General features: G+C 38.3%; 1 protein-coding gene across 1 annotated transcript; it reads right to left on the reverse strand.

Annotated features, from left to right (window-relative positions):
• Positions 1-215: 215 nt before the first annotated feature.
• On the reverse strand, positions 216-27,890 carry PPP1R3A (protein phosphatase 1 regulatory subunit 3A). Its single transcript, XM_063155283.1, has 4 exons — positions 27,049-27,890; positions 6,449-6,507; positions 6,206-6,342; positions 216-3,999 (listed from the first exon to the last, which is right to left on the reverse strand). Exons 1-4 carry the CDS (start codon positions 27,840-27,842, stop codon positions 1,510-1,512), a joined length of 3,480 nt encoding a protein of 1,159 aa, XP_063011353.1. The 5' UTR covers positions 27,843-27,890; the 3' UTR covers positions 216-1,509.

A 27,890-nucleotide genomic window follows, 5' to 3' on the forward strand; every position in this document is an offset into this window, starting at 1 on the left:
CAGAACAGGAATGTCAAGGTGCCTCCTGTAGCAGAGTGCCCTATCATCCTGAAACGTGTGAATAAGTTTTACATGGACTTTAAAACATTTATTTAGGAGCTAAGCTAACAATGAAATAATTTTGCTATTACATTGCTTCAGCCATATATTGCAACCAATACTTTCACAGTTCTGGTATTTCACAGTGGCAGTAAGAAAAGTGAAACAAACAGAGCTTCAAAACAACTCTTTTTTATTTCTTAATTTTTATGGCTTCAGCAACATTATGCAATCTTGGTGCTTCTTTTAATATCCTACCTGTGGTAGCATCTGTGGCCATCTTCTGGCAAATGGCTGAAGAGCATCATAACCTGGCCATTCCTTTCTTTCTGGACAAAATTTGGGCTTGATCTTGTGTGGGACACTCGCAGTGTTGGAGCAGCAAAGCTGCCCATGTGTCTGCCCCACAGGACTGCTGCACGAGATCAATTTGGGCTCTCCCTAGGGCAGATGCTAGTCTTTTCTGCCTCACCCAAGCCAGACAAAGCAGCCTCACTGAACAGCAGGGTCATGCCCAGTGTTTTCTCTTGGTGTTTGATTAGCTCTAGGTCGCGAGCCATAGGAAAAAAAGCAGTAAATCTAATTCAGACATGCTCCACACAGTTATAGCATTCCTTTGTAAAATTTATTTAATGCTTTGTAGATATGCTCAAGCAATTCTGATGAAAAATATCACTCAAAGGCTTTGCCCAGAATAAAAGTTCAGTAAAATTCTCAATCATGTTTCTCTGTCCTCATTTGCAAAACCCAAAAACTTTTGTGCATGTGAGTGATCAGTAAGAGGCCTGTGGCTGTGACCTTCAATCTTTACAGGGTGGAAACAGCACATCTATTCTGCTGCGCAGTTACATCCTGGAAGTTACATGATGTTACTGAAGTCAAAGCCTTACATTTTTCAAACAGGAGTACTGCTGAAGCTCTAAGTTGAAATAATTAAATAAAAATTTGGAAAATTGTATTAAACTATCAACAGATGCATTGCTTAGAGCATTGGCTAATTACACCAGCAGATTATCAACTGCAATGTCAGCACCAAAATACTGACTTAGGTTTTATATTGTTTCTTGTGTTGTTATGTACCACACAGAATCTTGGGAAAAAATTCCCAGAAAAATATGAAGCTTTAATGCAAAAGAAATTAAAGCAAGTAAATGGTGGGTTTAAGTACTACAGAGACATGAAGCATTGCTTTTTCATATCTTGCTAAGAAGCAACAGCTGTACTTCATTTTAACTTGATGTGCTTCAGAACTCATACTCATATAGGTATTTAATGATCCAAACATAATGGTCCTGCATAGTTTAATTACTTATATGAAGACTCAACTTCATATGTAATCTCTTAATAAAAGATGCTGCTGTGAAAATCTTGCTTTGGTTCTAACAAAGAATAAACTCTTTAACAATGAAAATGCTTTGGTAGAATTGAAGATTATTGACTATGGATCCTGAGCAGAGCTGACAGTCAGTGTTATTCCTTCTTAATAGACTCCTTGCTTCTTCTTCCTTCATGGTATAGCCAATACAAGGAGAACAGGTAGAGTGCAAGGCAGACCATCAAATCATAGTGGTAGAGTGTTGCAGCAAATAGAAGAAACAAGAAGAAACAGAATATTTTGAAAGCAATATGTTTTAAATGTGGAGATTCGCTAGGTAATTTACAGGCTTCACTCTTCTGGTTAGAAATATCTGCAGAATCAGAAGCATGTAGGCTTTCTTTCTTTGAATCGTCAAGCCAGTTTACTGTTTTCCCCCCTGTTATTAAATGGTCAGCTGGAGAGTCTGAGTCTGTTCTCCCATTTTCTTTGGTAGACTTACTAATTAAAACTTCTGGCCTCCATGACCTCTCTTGTTGGAGCTCTGCATGATGGAAAAATTGACCTGTATTCCTTCCTCTTCCTTCTCCAGAAGTTGCTGAGTCTGAAGCAGAAGGTACTTCTCCTTTTTCAACTTCAGGAGAGAAGCTTTTGTTAAGACATGTTATTTCATTTGTTAGATTTAAATTGTACCCTGACTCACCAGCAACGTTGTCAATGACATTGGATTCAAAGTGTCTATACAGGTGCCCCCTGCCTTCTTCCAGAGTGGGCCCTTCTGAAGATGGCACAGAAGAGCTTTTATAATGGTAACTAGGCACAATATTTGTACCAGAAGGTGGCATTTTTGTTTCAGCTTTAGAACAGAAACAGGAAAGTGTATCACCATGGCTTTCTTCCCTGTAGACCTCTTCTGCTTTCTCATGGTATAGATGCTTCTGAGTGCTCTGGGGACTTTTAGGTACTTCTGAATGTGAACCCTCCTGCAAATCTTTCCTTCCCATAGCAGAAGCCTTTACTGCTTGTCCTACAGGTAGAATATTGTCTGCTTGTGCTTTGGCACATTTTTCCCTGCTATTGCAGACAGATTTCGTTTCTCCTTGCAGTGTTTCATGTACGCCTGCATTATAAATACCTAAAACTGATTCCTTTTCAAATTCAGTGTCATATAATACACCCACTGTGTTGAGTTGACAAAGAGCATAATGTGAACCATCATTTCTCCCTTCATGTGTATCAAACGCTGTTTCCTTTTCCTCTGTGGGCCTGTCACTTAGTGCAGTCTCTCGAGGTAGCTTAGCAATTACTGCTTTTTCACTGCCAGGCATTTTTTCTGGAGCACTTTCTGATGTTGTTTTAATTATATAAGCTGTACCTGCCTCTGCTTTCTCTGTAATACCCTGCTCAGAGACAGAAGACTTTTCACAACTCTCTGCCTCCTGGCAGGTAAACAGCTCCTTTGTGGAAGTCACGGTCTGAGGTTCCACGCTCCCCCTCACTCTCCGCCAAACCTCACTCCCCGTTCCTTGCCACCTCTGCTCTGCAAAATTTGCTTCGTTTTCCCTTCCGATTGGTCTCCCTTTATTTGTGTTGTCTGTCTCTCTGTCTTTTAATCTCCTGAATCCTCTGTGTTCCTGAGTGTCCTCAGGTCGCCTTTCATCCACCCTGGTGGCCCTGGGTGCCTGCTTGTTCTCAGCTGGCAGAGGCGCTGGGTTCAGGGCTTTGGCGTTGTGTTTCCTGTGTGCCTTGAAAGGCTTGGAAGCTTCCTCCTCACCTATTGATGTCAAGTCTGCTACTTCAATGACTTTCTTCTGCTTCCCCAAATCAGTGTTTCTTTCTGACATTTCACCAACTCCTTTTTTTTGTGTGGAATCTGTTGAGACACCAGCATGCACAAAAGTGCCGGCATACAAATCTTCGCTTAAGTGTACCTGAACTTTGCTTTCAATCATCTTGATTTTTCCTTCATTTTTGTCAGCATCTGACAACAATGAATCCAAAGTTTGGTGAGACATTTGTGGTGCCTGGTGTTCCAGAGCTGGATTAGCATTGCCATCCAGCGTCCTTGCTATGTGTATATTTAATTGCATGGATTTGTCATGCTCTGGTGAAATGGTTTCTGGTCTCGTTTCACAGGCCCCTTCTGAGGTACCAGCAGCATCCTCACTGATGAATAGCCTCTCCACCATCTTACTTCCGGAGGAGCTATCTATTTCACCTTTTGAAATATCTGTGTGCCTCTCTCCTTGTCGGTTTGAGCCAGTAGCCATAACATTGATAGCCTCATTCTGCTTTGTCAGAGGAAAAGGTTTTGCCGATAAAAGGCTTTCACTGGTACCAGTATGTTCCAAAGACCGCCCATAGCTGTTTACTGAGCCAGCAGTGACTTCCTTCCCTGGTAGCTGATTACTATAATCTTTTACAGAATACTTAGCTTTATCTTTTAATTCTTCTCCTATTGCATGTGAAGTGTTTTCAGATGAGGAACCGATAGGCACGGGGTGCAAGTCACTGCTTCTTTCTATACCGGTTGGATTTTTTACCAATCTTTCAGTTTCACTTGGAAAATTAATTGGTTCTGTTGTATAAAAATTCCTTTCATCTCTGGAAGAGGTACCTCTAGGTCCTGTGAAGTGCTGATTTAACTGAAACAATAGAATAGAAAAGAATGATGAAAAAGTGCTTTGCAAAAATATGCCGAATGAAGGAGGCAGGCTTTCATTATAGGAAGTTTTGTTTTCAGTAACAAAGCTTTCATGGAAACATGTTCCAAACCATTTGCAAAATTTGCATTGCATGTATTTTTTAACATAGGTAATGAGCTTTATGGTGGTGCTGAAAGGAGCAGGAAATAAAATAGTGTTCAGAACCCTCTCTCTTTATTCATGAGTTCAGTAAGCTGCTAGTGGATTTTATACAAATTAAATCTGAAGAGAATATTTCCTTAAAGGCAGGCTAATTTGTTCACTATGAATTTGATTCTAGATTTGGAGAGAGGAAGCCATGGGGTGAGGACTGGTGCTTAAACAAGGGCATTGATACAGTACATCAGTGTCCGGTAATGTACAGTATTGTCCAGTAAAACAAAGACACATTTCACACTGACAAATACTGTAAGGATTATCTGTGCTTCATTTCTCTCAGGGACCATTTTACAGGCTTCAAACCAGACTGTTTTTAGACAATCTGGTAAGACATGAGTTGGAAATGAGATTAGTGAAGTAAAAGGCCAGAAACTAATCATTCTCCCTCCTAGCTCCCAAATATCATATTGTATTATTCAGCTATGCCTGCTTGTCACTGCACTCTCTTCTCACTTTAGCAGTCACACTGATAGCACTGGCTGATCAATTAGAGGCTAGCTTCTTGGGCACCCCTTTATACATTTGCACTTGCTGTAGATACCCCCATTACAGTTTCTCTTATTAATATGTTTTCTGCAAAGCCTCTGCAAACTATTAATAGTAAAACGTCACTCAAAGAAAAGTGAGGGAGCTAATGTCTCTGCAAATTCTGTTTTAATGACCCTCTGCCAACCAGTGCTCAAGTGTATTTGAGTTCTTCGGTGATGCCAACTGTCAGGATTTAACAGTGAGATGCCTGTGTTTTTTTCCCCTCCTCATAACTGACATTTGCATGATCTCAATAATTATATGCAAATCTTACGATTTCCCCTTCTTCTCACATAAGGCTCATGTTACTTGTCAACTGCACAGCTGTCTTGTGAGCCAATGCCTGTGTGTTTCAAAGATTTGGTTTTATTTCCATGTATTATAAGCCTTCATTGTTTAATTCATTAAAGAGCGCACAGTGCAAATTAACATCTAAATTATAGCTCCCCCTTCATTTATTGTACGGACAAGTCTGGCAATTGATAAACAAATGGTTATATTTGATCCCCTTTTTTGTAAAAGAGTGGACTGAGAACAACAAGGGATTTAGAGGTCTTCCTTTGCACATTTCGCCATAAAGAAAAAAGAACCAAAACGTTGACTTTCAGGCAGTGAAAGGTCCCACAACAGGCAACAATTCTCAACTTTTTAAAGTAAAAGACAAGAAAATTTTATATTCAAATGAGAGGAATTTTTTCTCTCTATCAACAAGAAAAAAAAGAATGGTTCCCATCTTCCTCTCTTATCTGATTCAGCATTCACATTTTCACAGGTGATAGCTATTATAATCTATGATTATGAATCTGTGCACCCAAATGATATGAGCTGAGAACAGACACTGGGAATAATGGATTGCTGTATGTGTCTGATTTATTGCCATTTTTTCTTTCATACTGAAAAATGCAAGGCAAACTACACACACACATGCGTGCGCACAAATCCAAATAGATTGAATGTTCACCGAGTGTGAAATTCATTGGAAAAAAAATAATGTAAAATACTGATGCAGAAGAATCTGCTAATATAAATATATATATACTTACTATGCTCATATTGTTATCAATTCAAAAATTTCATAAGTAAACAGTACCATAAATATTAAAAAAAGTATAAATAGAAAGCATATATTTAAAAATATTCCCATCCTAGAGAATAGGAGGGAAGATTTTTTTAAATGTTACCCTCCTAATTCCTTAGAACTGTCTTTTAGAGCCTCAGGTAAAGAAGTAAAAGGGATATGTCATTAATTTAAGACCAGAAAAAGTTGATGCACTATACCGAAATCAAAGCACCTTCTATTGTTGAATCAGTTAGAGATTCAGTGTAAGTACAGACCAAGGCTTTACATTTGTAAATTAGTACATCAGTCAGCTCTGTTAAAAGGGGGCATTTCACCAGCTTTGAAGCGTAAATGGATTCAAATCATTTAATACTGTAGATATAATTGTATAACACTTACCAGCAACTCTAATTCTTTTTCATCATCTTTGTGATCACCCGGGTTGTATTCTGCAATTTTGTCTTTTATATTTTCTTTAGCTAGTTTCTTGTCTTTGTCTTCTGCTTGTGAATAAACAATTTCTGGGATGTTTGTGTCTGAAGAGTTAAAAAAACAGTTGAATAATTTCCATGATGTTGGTTGCTACACTATTTTTAATTAACATGTGCAGTAAGGAAGAACTTATTAAACCAAGTGTTGTACCTGAAGTCCTTGAGTTATTCCATGTGCCACCGTCAGACGATGCCAATATTTCTTCTTTTCTGTGAAACAAAAAGGAACTTGTGTTATTCTGCAAAAATTATTGTTCTAATTCCCCTTAGACTCAAATATAAAGACTACTGGTTAATTACACAACATTTTAATGTTATTTGAAATTCTGAAAATAACAGCTACAAAAAATGTAGTGCTTTTTGAGTGACCTGATATTAAGGCTTGGTCATAAGAAAGAATTGGCTGAGAAAATGAGAATGTGTTGACCTTCAGATAACATTGCAAACCTGATGGGTTTACCCAGGCCTTTTCTGAGAAAGCAGCACAAAGGTGATTAGATGGGTCAGTGACAGGAGAGCATAATTTTGAGGTCAGGCAAGGGTCTGGAAGGATATATGTGTTCAAGAAGCCAGGGCTCCCTCTTGCTTGTGTTTTTCAAATATTTATATATTTACAGAGATGGCTGAAAAAGACATCTTTGTTACCTGAAATAAATCAAAAGATTCTCCCTGCATGTGTATAAATCCTGTTGCTAAACTATGCCTGGCCAGCAGGAATGAATTCTGCTTCCCTCAGCCAGTGCAATTTTTTCTGTTGCTTTGCTGGCAGTGAAGAAAAAGGCCGGGTTGAACACAAAAAACACCTACAGAGAGATGCTGAGTGCCTGCAGACCTCATCAATATCAACTGATATCAATTGAACTGCTAGCAGTTCAAATTGTGTGATTATAGAGATCTAATTTTTAGTGGAAAAGGAAAAAAATGTTAAGAGAATGTCACTTATGTAAAATGTAAATTATTGTATCACTCCTAATGACTCCTCTATGAGGAGAATTTTTTTTTTCTGTAGGTCTTAATTTATGTGATTTTCAACCAGCCGTCCACCTCTGTTACTGAAAATTACTTTCTAATTTTCAAATATTAATCTTTTCCCCTTCTATTTTCTCCTGGTGTCTTTCATTTGAATTGATATAACATTAACTCTGCCACCTAAATGCTTAATTCAGAAGGAGGATGCTAAATTTATACACTATTAAAAGAATGTAGACATCTACTGTCACCAACTTTTTAAAAACCAGTCTTTATAGGGTTTGCCAGCCTAAGCAGACAGAAGCTCTTGCCAGTCTTACATCTGATCTCTGGCACTGGCCACTATCAGATACTTTAGGGGAAGATGTAGAATTGTTGTAGGAAAATACTTGAAGTAATTGGCACTGCCCTCTTAAATTTCTTCTCGGCCATTTTTTTTGTTAGAAGCTGTCCTTGAAGCACAAGATTTAATACTCTCTCAGGGATTCTTTTTCACCATTAATTGCAATAATGCTAAATATTCTTGCAATCTCTATGAATGTCATGTCCCTCTTGAATTCTGGTATGTGCATAACCTCCATGTGGTTTTCACTCTTCCACTCACACTGAGTTGTCCTTTCCCCTGCCTGCAGTTGCTACAATCTGCATTTAATTCTGAAAAATGTGACAGATCCACTTTTTTTTAGTTGATCCATGGAGGTTTTAAGGTAAACCATTTGTACTTATTATTTATACACAGGGGTTTAGGGAGGGTGGTTGGTTTTTGTTTGTTGGTTGGGCTTTTTTTACAGTTCAAAGGCTTGGCTTAGTGTTACATCTAGTTCCCAATTTTCTTCTGCCCTTTTGCATCTTTTTCACTCACCTGCTTCCATAAATCTGGACACTGTGTAGGTTGGGGTTTAACCACGATACAGATGCATCAAAACATTTAGGTGCTGTTAGGGTGTCTGCAAAAGGCCCAGATGAGGAGCCAAGACATGTATAACACATGAACTGAATCATCACCCCAAAACAGTGATCCCAAAACAACATGGGCCCAGCAGGAAACCTTCCACTGCTTTCCAGTGGGGAAAAAATAGCATTCCAAAGTGTCTGCATTTCTTTCAATGCAGCTGACTGCCTACAGCGTTCAGCCATATGGATGCCACAGCTCTTGGAAAGCAGGGATGGCACCACTGCTGCTAGAAGGGACTTTTGTCTACTTCTTAAAGGAACAAGAGTTTGACAATTTTTTCATTCAAGAAGCATTCCCAGAAGAAGGGCAATTGTTAATGCCTATATCTTGCTTAACATTCTCCTGCTAGCTAGAGTTCATAGCAACTACTGTGACACCCAAGTAGCAGTGCCACTTTCAGCTTCTATCACACCCTCATGCGATAAAATACCCCACTGCACATCATAATGCAAAAAATACCCAGATTACCAGAATACAGAACATCTGGCGAAAAACTGGAGGGCAGATTGGCCTACTCCTGATGGAGTTGGATGTACAAGCAGGATCCTTACTCTTTAGCTTAATTTTCATACCTTGGAGAAAGGAGAAACTGAATTCTGCCCCATTTCCTGTGTTACCTATGCAGTGATCTTTTTTTTTTTTTAAATAGAATTTTTCAGGGTAAAAATATAGGCACAATGTTTGAATAAGGATGTTAAGGCTGAGTACCTATTTTATAGACTTTTAAATGTACAGGTATAAAGATGCTTCCAAATGAATAATTATGGGTATGTGCCAGGATGGTGTTACCTTCTCTAGCCTTATTGTTCTAAGCATGTGTGCTCAGGCAGTCCTGTATATCATCCCTATTATCAGAGGTGAAAGATTATCACTTCCAAAAGGAGATTCACTCCCTCTAACATGGGAATCATGAGCAAGATGGGGTGACACATCCTATGAAGGCACTTCTTTACCTCTGAAAGGGACTGAACATAAAGGGAACCTGAACCCTACATCTTGGGCCGTGATCTAAAGCTGCATGACTCTCACCTGGTAACTCCAAATTCAGACTGGAATGTAGTTATGGAGTTTCAGTGGCTGGGACTGTAACACTCAATGTATGTGTGATCCAAGCCCCCCAGTTTTACTTTCAGTGTGATTTAAGCAGAATTTTTGCTTAAGTTTTGTTCTAGTAGCATCTGCAGCCCTGGTCAACAAGTTTCTTTTCACAACAGCAACACAGGTGAAGTATGGCAATGATAACACAGCCTCACAGCTACACTGCAGGGCTTGTAGCATAATTTCGCTCCTATTTCACTTAATTTTATAAAGATTTCTGGTTTATACCCCATTGTTTGTGCACACCTGCCCTGCAAATAGCTGAGTACAGGGAATGTCAACGTAACAGTTATTTTACTTAATTTAATTTTAGATCAGAAATATCTGTCCTCATATAATTGTTCTCAGGGGAAATTTAAAATTGGCTTAAATTAAGGATGTTGATACTGTAGAATTTGAGGATCACAATGAGCATAAAACAAAAGTAATTGAAATCACTACTTCAATTTAAGAAATGATACTTTGAGGCTCTGGATGCATATAACTTTTGGACAACCTCAAACCCATTTGTATATCCTAAGGACTGAAATACTTCCTAAAAGCCAATAAAAATTAGCCCTTTCATCACACAAAGGCAATTAGAAAGTGTTTGTCTAGTTTGTAAGTTTTTTCTCCATATTTCTCTGAAAAGGTCCTAGCACAGTATCAGAATTTCATGAGCAGATTTTTAAATTAGAATATTAATTAAGTTTTTGTTTCAGGAATTAATTATTGCACTTTGTTGTGAAGTATGCTCTAAATTTGCCCAGATGATGAGAGACACAACATTTTTATTCTGTTAAAAAGTGTTAACTTTTATTTTTAAGTCATCCAGGTATTCTTACAACAATGCAAGCTAGGGAAAAAAATCCATTATGTCAGATTATGCAATTCCATTCCAGCATAAGTAGCCATTAGCCTGCAGAAGCTCTGTTGCGTTTTCTCATTCAGCTGAATGGGGCACGTCTTCATAAAGTTCAACAGGAACTTCTGAATTTCTACCAGCTTAAAAAGTTATGCTCATATGATTCAATCTTGATGAAATTATCATTCACTTGTATTGAGTTATAAAAATAAGTCAGGACTGAAAACAGGTTACATTGTAATTCTGCATTAGAAAGAACAAATATGAAGTTCAGGGGCTGATTAGTAGGACTGAGAGGACTGAAAATGTGACTGACATGTGAAGGAGTTCAGAAGTCCCAAAGTTATGCGAAATTGGCATCCCAGAGAGGAAATGTTAAATTAAAAATGTGAAGAGTAGACAGAAAATATCTAAGTGACAAGAAAAAAAATTAGCCAATAAACAATATTTCTTTGACTTCATGAAGAGTTGGGATAAACTTGGACATATCAAAGCTTTTGAACTAGCCCTTTTAAGTTAAATAAGAATTTTTTAGAAGTGAGGTTTCATCAACATTTCAGATAATCTATATATGACCCCACAAACAAAAGACTTCTCATAAATTCTTCTACCATAGTGCCAGTGGTGGGACAGATTCTTATAGGAAGAGAAATCTTGCAGGGCATAACTGATAGGAGCAGCAATTTAGAAAATTTAATTATTTCATGCAGTCTGGGAGCAGAACTTGTTGTTTAAATATGCTCCAATTAAGAGAAACAGATAATCTCCAACCCAAATATGAGAGACTCAACAGAGGAAAATACATATTCATTTAAAACCTTTGCTATTCAGATCTTTTCAAGTGGTCCTATACTGTAACAATATCAGAAGAGTTGAAAAATAGAAGCTATATTTAGGAAAAAGAAGAGAAATAGTGTCAAGGCAACTACAGGCCCAGGTGTCTTTGAAAAGTTTTCACAATAGACTTAAAACAAAAATGAGAACAGAAATATAGATAAATGGAAAATGGCATAAAAATGCCAGACTCACCTGATAATATCTGTCTTTGATAAGATTACTACATTTCCCTTGTCTAAAAATCAGTTATCTGGACTTCATTAAAGCATTTGTTGTGCAGCCACATGGGAAATTTATTAATTAAACAGGAGAAGAGGGAGATGAGCACAAGAGCTGGGCGGTGGGAGAGGGGCTCGGTGCCAAGCAGGGTCCCAGGAGCTGGGCTCTGGAGCTGGCAGGCGTGGCTGGGGAATCAGAGAGGACAAGTCATGTAATCAGACTTACTCAGTCATGTTATTACAGACCAAAGCACAAGAAGTCACAGTTAAATTAAATCCGTGGTAGAGAGGAAGTTGGGAGACATCACCAACACAGAGGAGGATTGAAAGAAACCGGTGGCCTGGAGGATCAGAATAATAGTTAAGGGATGAAATTCAAAATTATAAAGTGTCAGGTTAAACATTTAGGGACTAAAAAGAGTTTATGCCACAAAACTAGGCTTTAGAACTTGGAAGAAACAGGTGAACAAGAAAAATTGGAGGGTTTCTTTGCCAGAAACCGTTTCCAAGCCACTGGTGTGAGATGAGATAGGCACTGTGATATAAAGGCAAACAACATTCAGCAGCAAGGGGAAGGTCGTGCCGGTTATGAAAGATTTCCAAGAAAAGTCCACATTGTGGCACCAGGCACCAATAATAACTCCTCTAGAAAATTTGACTAAAATTTCCAAGAAAGATTGATACAAACTAAAACATGTTCAGAAGAGGACTAGAGGAAGACTGGCAGGATGAAAAATCTATTTTAATGAAGGAGACAGATTAAGTAGTTCTATTTTCAGCATAACAAAATAAAGCCTGAGAAGAGGAATAAATGCCCTCTCTTGATACAGCGAGCAGGTAAATACTCAAAAGACAAAAAACCCAGCAAGACTGTTAATGCATTACTATAAAGAGTCGACAGAAACATTTGTTGTGAAAACTTAAAAGAAGATCTGTAAGCATTAGAAAACAATATCCTGTAGTTTATCAGTGTATCAGACACAAGAAACTGAGAAGGAACTGTTTCAAGTGTGGAAACAGGAATATATTTTAGTGAACAAGATAATGCAACACATTTCCCAAGGGAATAAGACTTCATGATCCTATAGTCACAGTCTAGCCCTACTTCAAATGCTCCTCTGCAGCTACATGCCCTGGGAGTTATGCTTCCAGGATTTTTAACTATGGGGCAGGAGGTGTTTTGGTCTCCCTGAAATAAATTTGGGACTATGGCCAGGAGTAACAAACTTCATATTGGGTGGAGTTTATCATAGCTTGTCATGATTTTAATTCACACACCAATATTTGGCTAAAAATGTGTCTGTATGTATAACTCACAGTACCAGTCACTTTCTTCTGTGCTTTATCTACTTATGCTAGATCTTACTATCTAAATGTGATATTTATTTTTAAAAATGTGAAAGCAAGGCTAAAATTGTTGGATTATGGAGAGATTAAAATGTACCTGAAAAACTCTGAAATTAATGCAACCTGATCAATTTTATACTATCTCATATTTAAAAGAAAATGTGGGTAATATTATTTAGTCTGAAATTCAGAAACATATGAGGTTGTTAAATTATTCAAAGAATGTATTTCTCAATATTTAGTTAAAATATGTAAAAGGGAAAAAAATTTAACACTATTTTATTTCAAAACAGTCTTAGGTTTTGTGGATTCTTTCATGCTTCTGATTTTACTGTAGATTCAAACTCAAACTAAATCAAAATTCTACCCTGAAGGTAGAATTGAATGTATGGAAGTTGAGGTAAAGCTAAAATATCCTCATGAAAAGAGCTGGCAAGACTCAAGTTGTTAAGCAAACCATAGCCACATTTTAATTTCAGGACAGATTTCTAAGCCTAACTGTAGCCTCATACAGCAGCAACCTTCAATACAACCAGTGCTTTTGGATCTAGTGCCAAAAATAGCCAGCCTTGCTGAAGAATGATGCCACTGGGATGTAAACAACATGTGAGATCCCTGAAATGAAGTAGTTACATGTGTCAGCAGCGCTCTATTGAGAAGCAAAGGAGCAAAAAGTAAATTAGGGCAGTTAAGTACTCATGTTTGAGCTGTCACTGGAGCCAAACAGGCAATCCTGCACAGAACTGCAACCCTATGGAGCAGGGAAAGGGAATATGGGGAGGGAAGGGCAGGCAGCTTAGTTTGGTTATTTTTGTATCATTAGCAGCAGTAATTTCAGAAAGAAGTAGAGAAGAAATATCTGAATTTGAATAAGCAATGACAAAACTTATTTTTAAATGTTTATGTACACATCAAAAGCAGAAAGCCTGCAAAATGTCTTGAAGATCTGGGCGAGAAACTAGAGAAAGGGTTTTCCACCTGTAAGTATAAAATTCAGTAGCATTGTATGCAATATCATTCAAAATCCACAAACATGCAACAAGAATGAATTTCTCAGGAAAAAAGAATTTTAGAAAGGATTAAGAAAGATTTTATATGTGTAAAGTTCTAAGCAGAGCTTTAAAGTTATATTCAATTATTTGTAAGGCTCAGAAGGATAAGAATTCAAGGTATTTTCTTACTAACATAACCCCCATAACATTGGCTTGCTTTAAAATATTGCTCTATTTGTATTGATCCTAAAATACCAGTTGGACAGGAGAGAAAATATTTCCAAAACCAATTCACATTGAGAGAAAAATGCAAGAAGGGAAAAAACCCTTGGTACTATCAAAAAATAAAATAGAAAAAAAATTTAAAAATTAGGCTTCATTCTTTCATTCTTGTTTGGGAGCCACCAAAGATCCTAATGTGGACCTTCAAAGTGTAGACTTTGACTTCTTTTGTGATGGTGTCTCCATGGTTAATTTTATTCTATCTCACTGACTGAATATATGAACTAAATATTTAATTAGTATAGACAAACTCATTCCTTGCCTCCATATTGCTCAGTTCAAAACTCACTACAGGGACAAGCCTCCCTACCAATCTAAACTTATATGTGTGTCCTCGGAATCTGAAGTTATAGTTTGAGAATACAACCACTCCACAATTTATTATCACATGCAGTTCTTATTCTCAGGCCCTGGTGCTGCCAGGGAATTCAGAGCAGAGCTCAGGAAGAGGAGCTGGAGCCCCGGCTTGAAGCCACCTTTGTGCCCGCTGGGCCTTGCCTGGCTGTGCCACAGCCCCACCCAGAGTCCCTGATGTGGCTGGGGGTGACAAGGAGGCTGAGAATTACCTGTCTGGGTGCTGGCCTAAGAGGGCAAATATATTATTTCTCCTCTGGAGAGTTTCTAACATGGAAGACTGCCTGCTGGAGGTGTGTCCAATGGCCTCACCACCGATCAGTGCTTGAGCTCCTGTTTCAGGGCTCCTGAAAACTGAGAGGCCCCAGAATGTCTGCAGCAGAGACGCGTGCCGTGAGACACGTCTGTGTGCCACCACCTGGGTGCTGTGGAGAGAAGCCATAAAGTGCATGTTCCTCTTCCCAGGGGCAGAGCAGAGCTATGCACAGAGGCCGCAGTGGCCAGAGTGCCTGGCAGTGCTGGCCTCCCTGGAGCCAGCCAGCTGGGGGGCAGTGGGATCTGGCCTTCTCCAGAGCTCTACCTGCAAGTTGTGTCTGCCCAGGCTTTGAGCCCCTGTGTCGGTAGAAAAGAAAGAGCCTTGATATAGCTAAGGAGCAAAATTATTGTTATTGCCAGACCTGGTGCTTCTTATCTGTTTACCTGCATATTTCATCTAAATGAAGGCAGAATATTATTTTTATGAACGGTACTCTCTCATTTGGAATTGACACTAATGAATGCAAGGCCCTTTCCCCCTCTTGTTTGTACCATCAAATTAATTAGCTCTATTGTGACACCAGTATTTTTCTCAAGTAGTTCAAGGCTTGAGCATTTTCCTTTCTTTTTCTAAAGGGCATCTTCAGTGCCCTTTATCTACCATAAGAATCATGCATCACTTGTATTTTTCACAACTAATGCTGTTTATTATAAAAACTGATTGTGATGTGAAGATTGTTATACTGTGTGGCAAATTGCCCAAACAATTACTGTAAATGCATGAGCCATAAACTGTACTGCCAAGGACACTGGTAGGTTAGCTCCTATAAAAGAAACAATTAGAGTCTGAGGTGAAAATAATAGAGATGAGATGACAGTTATTGAAAAGGCAGAACATCCAGTTTAATGTTGTAAATATAGGTTTGTAGATTACACTGATGGTTTTAAAGTGTTCATGACTTATTGAATGGAATAGAATATTCCTTACTTTAGAATGGGGCCATAATTATTATTTCCTTTTAATTGTGATGTCTGATGCATTTGTGAGCAGTTGTTGAGAACATCTACACATTATACTGATTCTATTTCTAAATTATCGTCCTGCTTCAAGGGTTGGAGGTTTTTTTTTATTTTACTTTCTTCGCATTTTGTTGTTCAGGGTCTGTTCTGAACAAAGTATTTTCTCTTGAGGAACGTGGAGTGCTTAGAGGGTTACAGCAATAATTATTTCAGTTTCAGCCTACACACTTCACTGCTTTAAATCATCATTAGAAGTTTCATCCCTCAGCAACTCCTGCTGAGACTGTCTTAAACTCCAAGAAACAATTAGATAAGAATAGCTAATCTTTATAGCAACTTGTATATAAAGGTATTGATAGGAATTTGCCAGAAATTAGGGGAATATATTTTTTTTCTTAGAAATCATCTAAATACAGAAAAAGGTTATTGCTATGATTGCTAAAGAATTTCAGGAATTCAAACCAGACTTGGAGTGTATGAAGATTAGGGTGCATAAAAAAAAAATATGTGCACCTTCCAAGAGATGTATTGCAGTAACCTGTGGTATATATAAAGAAAATGCAAGAAAATTGACATTACTGCCTGAGGATATTAAGCAGTCCTCTGTTTCTTTTTTTAAGAGACAAGACATAGGGATAAAAGGAAGTGAAATAAAGTTCTAATATTTGACCCTAGGGAGAGCGCTAAACAACTGGACACAGAATTATGGCTGTCCAAGAAGGCAGAGGTACTGAACACATAAAACCAGAACAGGGAAGGGTCTTCCCAGGGTTTAGAGGAGAGGATGAAATGAGCAGCAGAGCAAAGGGCAGTTTGTGTGAGCAGCCTGTGTGAGCTCTAAACTACCAAATCCATTAGTCAGGGGAAGCTGGAAAAAGCTCTAAAGTGGCTCTGAGAGCAAGTTGCAAGGAAACTAAGTACTCATCTAAAATACTTTTCAGGGAAATGCTCTAGGTAGTTTTCAGGCTTTTACATACTGTTAAAAAAGGATGATCTTAATATGAGTTAGGGGTGTCAGAGCTGTGTTGGAATTCGATGGAGCTGCACTGAAGTTCAGGGAGGGGTTGGGGAGCACAGCTGGGTAGGGCAGAGCTGTGGGCCTGGGCAGTGGCTGCATCCTCAGGCTGAAATAACTGCCTCTTTCCAGAACTCAGGGCAGAGTGCTGGGAACCAGACCTTAGGGATAGAAGAAGCCAGCAGCCTCACTAATTAGAGACAAACCAAGCCTGCACAGAGCAGTGTGTCTGCATAGAACTGTGGGGCTGCACAGAGCCAGCACCATTCCTCGCTTCCAGGCTTCTAATGGGCACTCCTGAATTCTGACTTCCCAGGTGGCTTTACCTGAAATATGGCCAGTTCCCACCTAAAAGCATTTTGGCTTCACATGATGCCTCCTTGTGCAGATGTCATGTTATACATGCCTGAACCATAACACTGTTATGATATGTCATCTGTGGCAGTATCATGGCCGTCTGTTTATGCGATTATTTTGTTTCAGGAGGTATTTAAAAAATAGAAGCAAACAGAAAAATAATTTAATGTAAACAATGTAGGTAATCATAAATTAAAATTATGTTAGATTCAAAACTGATTGAGACCACAAAGGAAAGGATTCAGAAGCAAAAAATGCAGACAAAATCAACATCTATAAATGAAGAGCTGTGTGAACCCTGAGCAGAAATAACTGAATAATATTTTAAAGCATTGCCATTACAAACTGATCCTATTAAAATGAAGCTGTATGTAAAATAGGAGCCCCAATTGTGAATCTAGGCAAGACTGATTTTCTTATATGACCTTCAACTACCAGCACTGTTAGAGAAAGCTCAACCTAGTTCTTAGTAAATAGGTGTCACCCAACAAATGAGACTGACACTAATTAGCTTCCTTGTTGATAGTGGGGAAGCAGAGGACAGAGGCAGGACGTGGCGTGGTGCACTCACTGCTAGAGCAGCAGGTGAGGGCATTTGCTGCCTGGCATGGCAAAGGAGGCTGGCACTGCAGCTGCTGATTGGAAACCACCCTGGGAATGGAAGACTTCACTTCCAGGAGATCAGGCAAGCAAACTTCAGAAGCGTTTTGAATGAAAACAGAGCCACAAAGAACCTCCACTGAAATATTTGAATTTTGAAGAAGACAATATTAAACAGTGTTATTTCTTCACCTTGAGGAAATACCCCTTAGTTTTTGTCTTCTCACCTAAGAAAAGGGACTGTTATCAGAAGAGGACAAAAGGTGAGCCTGAAAAAGGACAATAAAGGTCTCTCAGTAACTTTAGGAGAAATTAGAAGGATTTCTACACAAGGAGAAATTAGAAAAGAAGTTTGGAAAGTGAAGTTGAAAGAGATGCTCAGAATAAGCAATATATGGTATGATTAATAGTATCAAGGGGGACATTTGATCAAGAGAGCGGCTGTAAGGGAATTTAAGCATTTTTCCTGCAAAGATAATTCCCAGTAGGATTCAGACAATGTTTGTAATAAATCTATTTTTATTAAGATCATTGGATTGGTGTTATCCAGGGGATTATATTTTCCAATTACTAATATTTTCATTTTTCAGTCTTAGTTTATGATTGAAGCAGGGACATGGGTGGCACAGAACAAAATGCATTGGCCTGACTTGGGATGAGAATAATCATTGCCTCAAAGCAAACAAAGTCCCAAGAAATTAGTCTTTATTTTCTAGCTCATTAAAAAAGACCTTGAGTTTTAATAGCAAAACATTCATACTTTTTTTTTTTAAACACAGATGTATTAAAAAGAATGTATATGTCCATTTTAAGATGTTAGTGCCATTCAGTGTGAACCAGGAGCCCAACACCAGCTTGGTGCCAGGCTCAAATACAGCTTTGATACAGCACTGGCAATCCCCAAATCTCATGACTGTAGGTATAAAGACTGCAGAAGAGCCCATTGCATAAGAAGTCAGTTATACCTCAAATTAAGTTATAGCAAGTACAAACAGGAACACTGCCACTTTATTCAGATCATTTCATAGCTCTGTCATGATTGCTGTACCTCATTGTGATATCCATGTAGCCATGTTGAAGCAGTACCTATTCAGAAGTGTTACACATCTGTTTTACATGTGGATTGGTCAGAAAATTTATTGATTCCTTTGACAGAATGGGCTAAGTATTTCATAAACACAGAACCTCTTTCCAAAAGATTCTCCAGGGCAGTGTTACAAAGTCTACAGAGAGATCCATTGTGAATTAGTAATGCAGGCCTTTTCTATTTGGATATCTATCTCCAGGGCCAAGCTGTTGAAAAAGAGGAAAAGGTGAGTGAGCAGTCAAGTTTTCTGAGGGCTAGGCTTGGCCTAATGTGAGAGGATATGCTTCATAGGTCACTATTTTGTCTGGAAGAGGTATGATCAAATATCAAAATTGTTTTATAGAAAGGAGCTGGGGCCAGTGCTCTTCTCATGCTCCTTTTTCCCACTGCTTTAAAATACTGGAGGAAACAAACTTTCAAGTTGTGTCTATTTTGGATAAATCTGAGAGGAGAAAAACATTAACCTGTGTTGCCTCTGGTCTTTTTCTGAATCTCACAGGGGAAATGGAGAAGGAGCAGTCTCTTCCTGGCATGTCAGGAGAGAGTATTTTCCAAGAGGCTGCCTGCCGTGTGCTGAGGCACAGATACAAGAAGGTGGGAAGTGCCTTAGATAGACTGTAGAGAGATAGATAGCAGACAGGTGAGACTAAGACACAGATGCCACTCCTGGGCAGGAAAACAGAAAGGATGACAACAAAAACAAAACCTTAGACAGTTGTTCTTAAGAGAGGAAACTATGATCTAAATCTCGGCAAGCAATTGTAAATTCAGTAAGTATCTCAATACGAAAATCCCAGACGTCATCAGACAAGAGGACAAGACGAAAATCCCAGATGTCATCAGACAAGAGGACAAGAGGCTTTTATAATCTTTTTTTCCTTTTTCACATGTTTACTACCACACAGCAAGAAGGCAGCTGTGTGATAGGTATCAATATTTCTATCAAGAAGACATGGAAAATACCTAGGAGACACTGGTTCATATTTACTTGGGTAGCTGCAGAGTCTGACAAACTCCCCAACTCTCTACCACTATATGAAGTGTTTCAGCCTAGTAAATCTTATATTTATCACCCAGTATCTATAAATGTTACTGCAGGGACAAAGTTGTGCATCAAAACAAAATTTAAATGTCAATCCACTTGGTGCCCCTAAGTGCAAGGTAAGAAAAACCTGCCAGGTTTCCCTAGTTCCCACTCAATTGTGTAGCCCAGCGCCCTTTAAGACTAGTTTGTAACCAGCAGTAATAAATCTTCAGGTTTAGTGTCAGAGTATCAGCTGGTTTCACTAATCAGGAGGAGAGTGGAAAGACACTTAGAAAGCCAAGCCCCCTATTATGCTTTGGCATGTCAACTAATACTTCTTGTTTGTGTCACTGAAGGTCCAGGGATCAAATAGCCACTTCTAACATTCTCCCACAGTGTTTAAAAGGTCTTACCCTCTCCTTTGCCCTAAGGCAGGGACTTCATTTAACTTTCAAAGTATTTGTTTGGACCATTTTTCTCTCCTTTTGTAGATGAGAAGATAATCCACATTTTAAATTAAAAATACCGTGGGCAATTGGTTCTCTGGATCTATACTGCAGCTGAATCTATTGCTTCAATGTCAGAGTTAAGGTGCTGGGACTGGATCACAGCTTAAAGTTCATAAGCAGAATAAACAGCTCAGATGACACTGGTAGTCATTGCAATGATTAAATATGACTCCAGTGCTCTCAGCTAATGTTGCACTAACTTTAAACATCTTTTCAAGACTAACATTTAGAAGAGTCAAGTTGAATGTAATGGAACAATTTTTTTTCCAAGTGAACATTTATGAATTGTAGTACCTGAATGGTGGACAGGAGAGGGTATTGAAATGGTCATTTACAGCCTGGTTCAGTTTGCAAAATAGATATCTTCCTAAACAAAAGAATCATTGAACATACAGGAGTTAATTTAGCAATGTACTTCTATTTTTCCAAAGGTCCTTAACCAGCAATCTAAAAGAGCATCTGGTCCTGTAAATATTAACATACAAGGATAGTTTTACACATGAAGAATTCTACAAAGTTCACTGAAACTCCTGATGCTCATTAAATTATTTATTATGCTTGTTGCAGGATCAAGCCAGTTGATGAATTTAAGAGTTGTAAGAGTCAGCCGTAGTAATTACAGTATTGGTATATTTAAATAAGCTGATGAAATAGTACCAACTGAAAAAAAACCTTAGAAGTGTAAAGCCAAGCAATGCATGGATAATACAAGTACTTATGATGGCTGAGAAATGACACCCAGATTACAGAGCACTGGTTTTATATGATTTCATGCAAACAACTGAAAAAGCTTTGTAACAACCAATATTTCCTACACAATAGAACACAAATTTCTGTTCTGTAGCATTGGTGAGAGCCGTTTTTAAAGTAGATCATGGAAATAAACAAGAAACCACTGATACTAATAAATTCCAGTGTAAATACTCAGCTAGGATTGTCAGTACAACAACATGTTATTTTCATGTATCGTTCCTTTAAGTTTTAGAAGCTTCTTTAAATATTTCTTGTGCAATAAATGGATGGCAGATGGGTGGCACAGTTTACAACCACCAAAAGCAAAAATGTGACAAGTTTGCAGCTTTCAGGTATGCTCAAGTTAGGAGACCACAAGTACAGGAAGAATGTGTCTATTTGTCTGTGCATGCCATTCTAATCCACATGTTCCACCTCTTTCTTTAACACTTCTGTGATAGCATTCAAAGACTTAAGCCATTAACCTAAATATCTATCTTCAGGGTATTTAATAAGTTTCATATTTCAAATAGTATACATGTCCAGATTTTGAAATATTATGATTAAACAGAAAAGAAACATCGATCATAGTTTCTGGCCAAGTAGGATAGATATTCTCTATAGAATATTCTAATAGAATATTCTCTATAGAATATTTTTCAAGTGGTTTATCTCAGCTTGTTTTAAATTATTTGGAGAGTAAGGTTGCAGCAATTTCCTCAAAAGATAGCCCTTGAGTTGCTGTTCAGAAGCATTCCTAATGCTGAGTCAAACTCAGTTCCCCAGCTTGCTTTTATTCCACTTGTCTGAACAATATATTTTAGGGCACCTTAAATAATTATCTTGTGTCCCTGATAATCATGCTCTTCAAGTATGTAGAAAAGTCTTATTTTGGTTCCAGTCCTACCTAATTCTACAACTGAGAAAGGCTGGCAGTGACCAGGAGGCAAGAGAAGGTCTGGGAATAGTAAGTCTCATTAAACACAGAGAGAGGAGTGTTCCTCATAGCTGGCTCCCTGTGAATGGATAGCTTCTCTAGCAGCTGCTCCCTGGTAAAAACAGTGACTGCAGTCACTTCCTATTAATAGCAATAAACTTTAGTCAAATCCCATATCTGTATGCTGATCAAGATGTAACTTGTGACTTAAAATGCCAGAAACAACCTTGAGATTAAACAGAGGTACACAAAGAAGATGTGTGTTTTAACACCTTTCCTGCTCTTCTTTTCCCTTCCTGATTATGGTGGCACACAATCAAAAGAAAAAGAATTAAAAGGGAATGTAATTCAAATGCCATATTTTAAATGGACCAGATGGGAATGATGCAGTTGTTCTTCATAGCAATGTGCATGAGAGATTATTTCCAAACATCTTTGTCAGAAGCCTTTGATTTTTTTTTTTTTAATCACATCATGAGCTTGTGGGAAAAGCCAAGAGGAGCAAAACTGCATTTCTCAGCACAACCTAGGCACTGGTCTGCCATCTGCCTGGGAAGGCACAATGCAGTCCTGCCAAGCTGCATCTTCAGCAAGTTCTACTTCCTTTGCCTCCCATCAGAAAGAGATGATCAGCATTTGAAGAAGGAAAAGCACTCATGCACAGAAGAACTTTTCTCACGGACAATTTCTTAGAGACCATTCAGCATATATGCTGGCAAAGTTGGTATTGGCAGCCCACAGACATGGGTTTTAATCTCTTCTTTCTCATTGTGCTCATAGAGCAGCTCTTGTAGGAGCCATTGCCCTATTCTGTGTTGTGTTTCTAAGTGGCATCATGGAGGAATGGGAATTGATGCACTATCACTCAAAAAGTAAAGTTCAGCAATTACAAAAAAAAGGCATAGGATCAATATCAGCTGGATCACAGTGATACACTTGTGGATCAGTTCAGTGTGATATATTTGTGGGCTCAGAGAGCTAAGGGAGGATAACTCTAACAGCTGTGACAAAAATGCTTGCCTTCCCCTTCCTTGTCAGAGGACAGGAGTCCAAACCTGATACCCTCTTGTAAAACAATTCTCATGCTTATCAGCCACTTTCCTGGTGCTGTCACTTGTGCTCTTGACAGATGGCAAACCAAGGCCAAACACAGAAATGGGATGTAGCATCCTCAGTGACAGGGAACATGGCTTCCATGATTCTACCTCTGCACCTTTCAGCATGATCTGCAGGAGTCTGCCTCACACAACAGCCAACCACCTCCTGTGTGATCAGACCAATGCAGGAGCCAGGTGTCCACAACAAAATCATGTGGTCTAAATCTGAGGATTGGAAAGAATTCATGTTCAGAATCACTATCCATATCCCAAAAGCACGAGAGTCAAAAAAAGAGAGAAGAGTGGAGCTGATGCAATTAATTTACATTTTTCTGACTTGTATGTATATATATATATATAATTTTATGTGTAAATATTTTATTTATATTTATAAATAGGATGGAAATTAGGCCTGTTTACTGGTAGAAGATTTTCCTCTTCCAGTGAGTCTTACAATTTTAGGACTCAATTTTTCTCCTAAAGTATATCTATGACTATGTACAAGTTAAGCAAACACTTTCATACAGACCCAAGCATAAATTAATTAATTTAAACATTATTTCCCCAAACTGTATTTTGTCCCTGTGCATCCTTTGAAGACTTTTGAATATCATAAAAATTGTTAAAGTTTATAATGAAATAATTTCAGATGGTTAAAATATAACTAGAACCAAATACTTTATGAAACTTTAAGGGAAGACTATTGGTTCATACCTACGGAAGCAAAAGCAAATGATACATGAAATGAAGAGGCAGACTTTTAAGTGATGTGGTTCCAAATATCCAAATATAGACAGGTTTCAGCATTAATTATTTGATGCAGTGTTGCTTTTTACTATAATTTTTTTTCAGGTGCAACTTTTGAGGGTTAAGCTCATTTTTAAAATTTATTTCTTAATGATGGTGTCAGAACAGCCTATTAGCCTCATTCACTCATCTTAGTCCTGGATCATGTTCTTAATTGTAACTTGAAATAGTCATATTATTGTGTTTCCCCAGTAACTTCCTCTGAAAGTGAATATTATTCCTTTCAGTTAACTAACACAACTAATCCTTGCTAATGACATTTAATGAGCCACACAAGTATGCCCTAAAGTGGATCAGACTCTCTGCTTAAAAACCATGATCCTGTCCTGCCTCATTTTATAACTGCAGAGGTAAATTGCACATTTTAAGAGAAAGTATAAATATCTCAGTGCCCGGAGTTAAAAAAAATTAAAATGTTATTACAAGTTTCTAAATTTGATACTGAGCCCTAAATGAGTGTCCTTTAAAATTATCCTTTTGTTCAGATTGCTATAAAGAAATCTGTAATTTAAGATGTCCAACTCATGGGTATGGATAGCAATATTCCCTACCTGTCACTTTATTGTGAGAATCATAGATAAAATTGCTTTTACTTCCATCTAGTTGTAATGCTGCAACTCCAAGGACAAGCTGGTTATGTTCGATGACTCCCCCACTTTGCTAAATGTTCTATAAGCAGCCAGCATAGCACATAGAAATGCTGCAGAGTTTAAAATCCAAGCTAGGAGGAGAGAGAGAGAGACGGGCTGGTGGAGGAGAGCTGGTAAATGGGCAGCACTGCTCAATGCAAGATGAAGGAGTAACAGCACATCAGCAGCCTCCCTTTGCCAGTTTTGGGGGGTTTGTTTTTCTTGTGCTTTTTTCGGGATATCAAAGCAAAGGAGTTTTAATGAGGGTCTGAAGGAGAATAATGAGGTACTTTTGCAGATGTCTGCAGGGTGTTCCTCCTCACTCAAAGGGGCAACATGTACAAAGACAGTCTGAAAAACAAGGGAGCGATGGAAGTTGGCATCTTAGTTCTTTTGAAACAAAAGACCCTGATGCTGACCTCATTTGCACTGGCAAAAGCTGTGACTCTTGTGAATTCAAAGAAGTCCCTGTAGCATAAAATTAGTCCTGGGTTACATACTGACAGAACTGTCTGTCAGAAGCCTTGGTGACCACTGAAACAATATTCCAAAGATACTTGCAGCTCATTTTTGCATTTTCTATAAGGTCTCTGTACATTTTCCTGCCACTGAAGAGAGTCTTGAAAGTGCATGATTGTTAATTGTTTGACAGAAATATGTAGTATATCCTAATGTAGACAAGAATTTGACCACTTTGGTTTAAATATTTTAAACATACATGTGTATATATGTCTATATGAACAAATATACACATAAATATATACATACATACATATATATACATGTATGTAAAAACACATACACATAGATGCATTCCTCTTCAGTCTAACATAGAGGGAGACAACTTTTAAAGTCTGATTACAGATAAAGTAATTTTATATTGAGAAGAAGGCACATTATCTTCTTTCCCATTTATTAAAATTGCCCTGCCTGACTTACACATAAATCATTTAGTATATCCATATAAAAGAATATTCCCCAGAAGGAAGGCTTCTACAACTTTTGCTAGCATTATGCCTGTCATGAGAAACTTTAGGGAATTAAACCTGTAGAAGTCATTTGACCTTAGACGTCAATGGTACCTAAATTTTCAGGTTTTCCTGAAACCATCTGGTAGCCCAGGGCTCACTAAATTGAGACGCAGCTCTCCATGTCCATCATGTGTTCCTTGTGGGCTAGCTCAGCTCAGGCTGGAGCCATGCCTATGGTGTTTGATATCACAGCCCTTCTGCAGGGCATCTCAGGTTATCCTTCTTATCCAGAACAGGCCATGTGACACTCCTTAAAATCAGACACAAATGTCAGGAATTCAGCACAGGACGTGTAAAAGCATCGTTCCCTCTGCTCTGACATACTGGGATGTTCCTTCATGGAAGTACCATCGTGAGGGCCCCAGAGTTGGCCCAAAGGACACTTGTCAGGAGAGCTTTGTGGACTGGCTGTGAACCAGACCTTGGGCTAGCCCCGGGGTGGCTCCTACCCTGTGGTGTTGATACAAGCCCTAAGCTGTACTGTGCCCCTCTCCTCACAGGGCTAATGTGTGATTAGGGCTGGCAGAAGTTCCCAGCACAGCAAGTCTGGTTTTGGGAATGAAGGTTTGGCACAGAGGAAGCCCTGGCTGTCTCCCTCTTCCTTAAGCTCTCACACTACTGCAGCTCTGTTCCCCCTTCCCTACCACTTCAGGCCAGTGGAAGTGCACCAGCAAAATCAAACAGCACTGTCTTATTTGGAAAGAGTATGGGAACTAAAACCCCAACATAAATTCAAAACCACAACGTTAACTTAGTTCTGACATCTGAGTATTGAAAAGGACATTGCAGGTAAAATACAGATTTAATTCTGCAGAAGTCCAAATGATTTATAGTAAATTTGGGGAGGAAAACAAATGAGAATTAGATTTTTGCATGCAACATTATTTTGCTAACAGAAAGAACATAATTAAAAACATTAGGAGAACAGAAGTGACTATTCTCAAGTGTCTCTCTTCATATGCTATTAAAGTATAAGTTAACAACTGCTACTTTATAATTAACATATTACTTGTCTATATTTAATCAGAAAAATATGGTATATAGAAGATAAATTCTGAACATTTTTTCTTTAATATATTACCAATTCTGCCTTATAAAATATACTTCATTTCACCATTTGTGAAACAGAAGCATGAACCAGTGGCAGGGAAAAGAAATTATAGCCCTAATATACAATTTGCAGAATAGCCCAGTCACATGCAGAAAAGTTTGTACCAGCTATTTTAATTTCTGGATTCTTCCCTAAGTTATCCACTTCTGCTTCATGAACCACCAGTACCTTTTCTGATTTAATAATTGCATGTAGAGAAAGCACCATGAAATAAATTGTGTGAAACCCCTGCTTTTGTTTTGCTTTTAAATTTTTGTTGACTTACAAAGGAAATGGATGCAAATTTTTTTAACTGTACAGCTACCTTAGTCTGGAATAACGATCCCATTGACATCAGCTCAGTTTCTAAACTACAGAGATCAGAATTGGTACACAGTGCATAGAGGGTTTATAGATTCTCACACTGCTTTTCAAATGAATGCCATGCATAAAATTATTATCTAAACTAATCTGTCTGCAGAAAATCACTGGTTGATATATACAAACACTTTACTGAAACAAGTCTTGGTATAATTTTTCATTTACAAAACAAAAGTAAAATAGAAGAAAATAACATGGGCAGTCTTGACTCAAGTAAGCACACATAGAAAGTCAGAAATAGTCAGCTATATTCTAAATTACCAAAAATTAAGGTGCAATCTCACCTGCTTTGTGTTGTCTTTAAGCAGCCTTTAAGACTCCTATCTGTAGCCTCTTTCTGGGATTTATTATCCACCTTGGGCACAGTTTCTTTCTTGTGACAGATCAGTGTGTAATTTTTGTCATCGTTGTTTGCCCAGAAGGTACCAACTGATGTCTCGTAGCGGATACAGAATTCCACCTTAACTCCATCTTTCTGGAAAGGAGGCACCACAGAAATCTTAAAGCAGAACTGATCCATCTCACTGCCACAAGAATTAGGCATGAACTCTGCGAGGATGTCATAGTAAGTGAGCCAGTTATTCAATGTCATTCGAACATACACCTGTTTTTCAAAGGATACATTGAGGACTCGTATAATGCCGTTCATACAGGTAACTCCAGGCAGGAGCACGACTGACTCCAGCACTACTTTCTGCTCTCGCACTCTTTGTAAAAGTTCTTCTTGAGAAGCAGGTAATGTAAAATGCTGGGAGAAAAAAAATTCATCCTGAGGGAAAACTTCATCTTCTACATAATTTTCTTGTCCTGTATTAGGAAATTCCCAGATATCAAACTCTTTAACAGACACAAGATCAAACCCAAATGCATCAGCAAATGAAACTTTTCTTGAGATGTTGGTGGGAGTATCTGCCTCCTCTTCCTCTGAAGCTGAAGAATTCCGTCTTCGGGGACATGGGGAGAAACGAAGTTTAATGTCAATATTAACATCTTCATCGTCTGAAGTGCAATCATTTCCCGTGGGGACTTGTAGGAAGTTCGCCCTGTTAACCTGACGAGGTCCTTCAAAAGACTCCATTGGGCTCTCTGATATAAACTGAAAGAGAACTGTACAACTAGTAGCAGC

The sequence above is a fragment of the Melospiza melodia genome, chromosome 4 (genome assembly GCF_035770615.1).
Source record: "Melospiza melodia melodia isolate bMelMel2 chromosome 4, bMelMel2.pri, whole genome shotgun sequence".
Taxonomy (NCBI): Eukaryota; Metazoa; Chordata; class Aves; order Passeriformes; family Passerellidae; genus Melospiza; species Melospiza melodia.

Bases quoted from the DNA above. Each gene is read 5' to 3' on its own strand.
- PPP1R3A (XM_063155283.1), bottom strand. From the start codon at position 27,842: ATGGAGTCTTTTGAAGGACCTCGTCAGGTTAACAGGGCGAACTTCCTA. The intron at 6,508-27,048 runs GTGAGATTGCAC...TTTGTTTCACAG, and splicing joins TTAAAGACAACACAAAGCAG to AAAAGAAGAAATATTGGCAT. The intron at 4,000-6,205 runs GTAAGTGTTATA...CTATTGTTTCAG, and splicing joins AAAAAGAATTAGAGTTGCTG to TTAAATCAGCACTTCACAGG.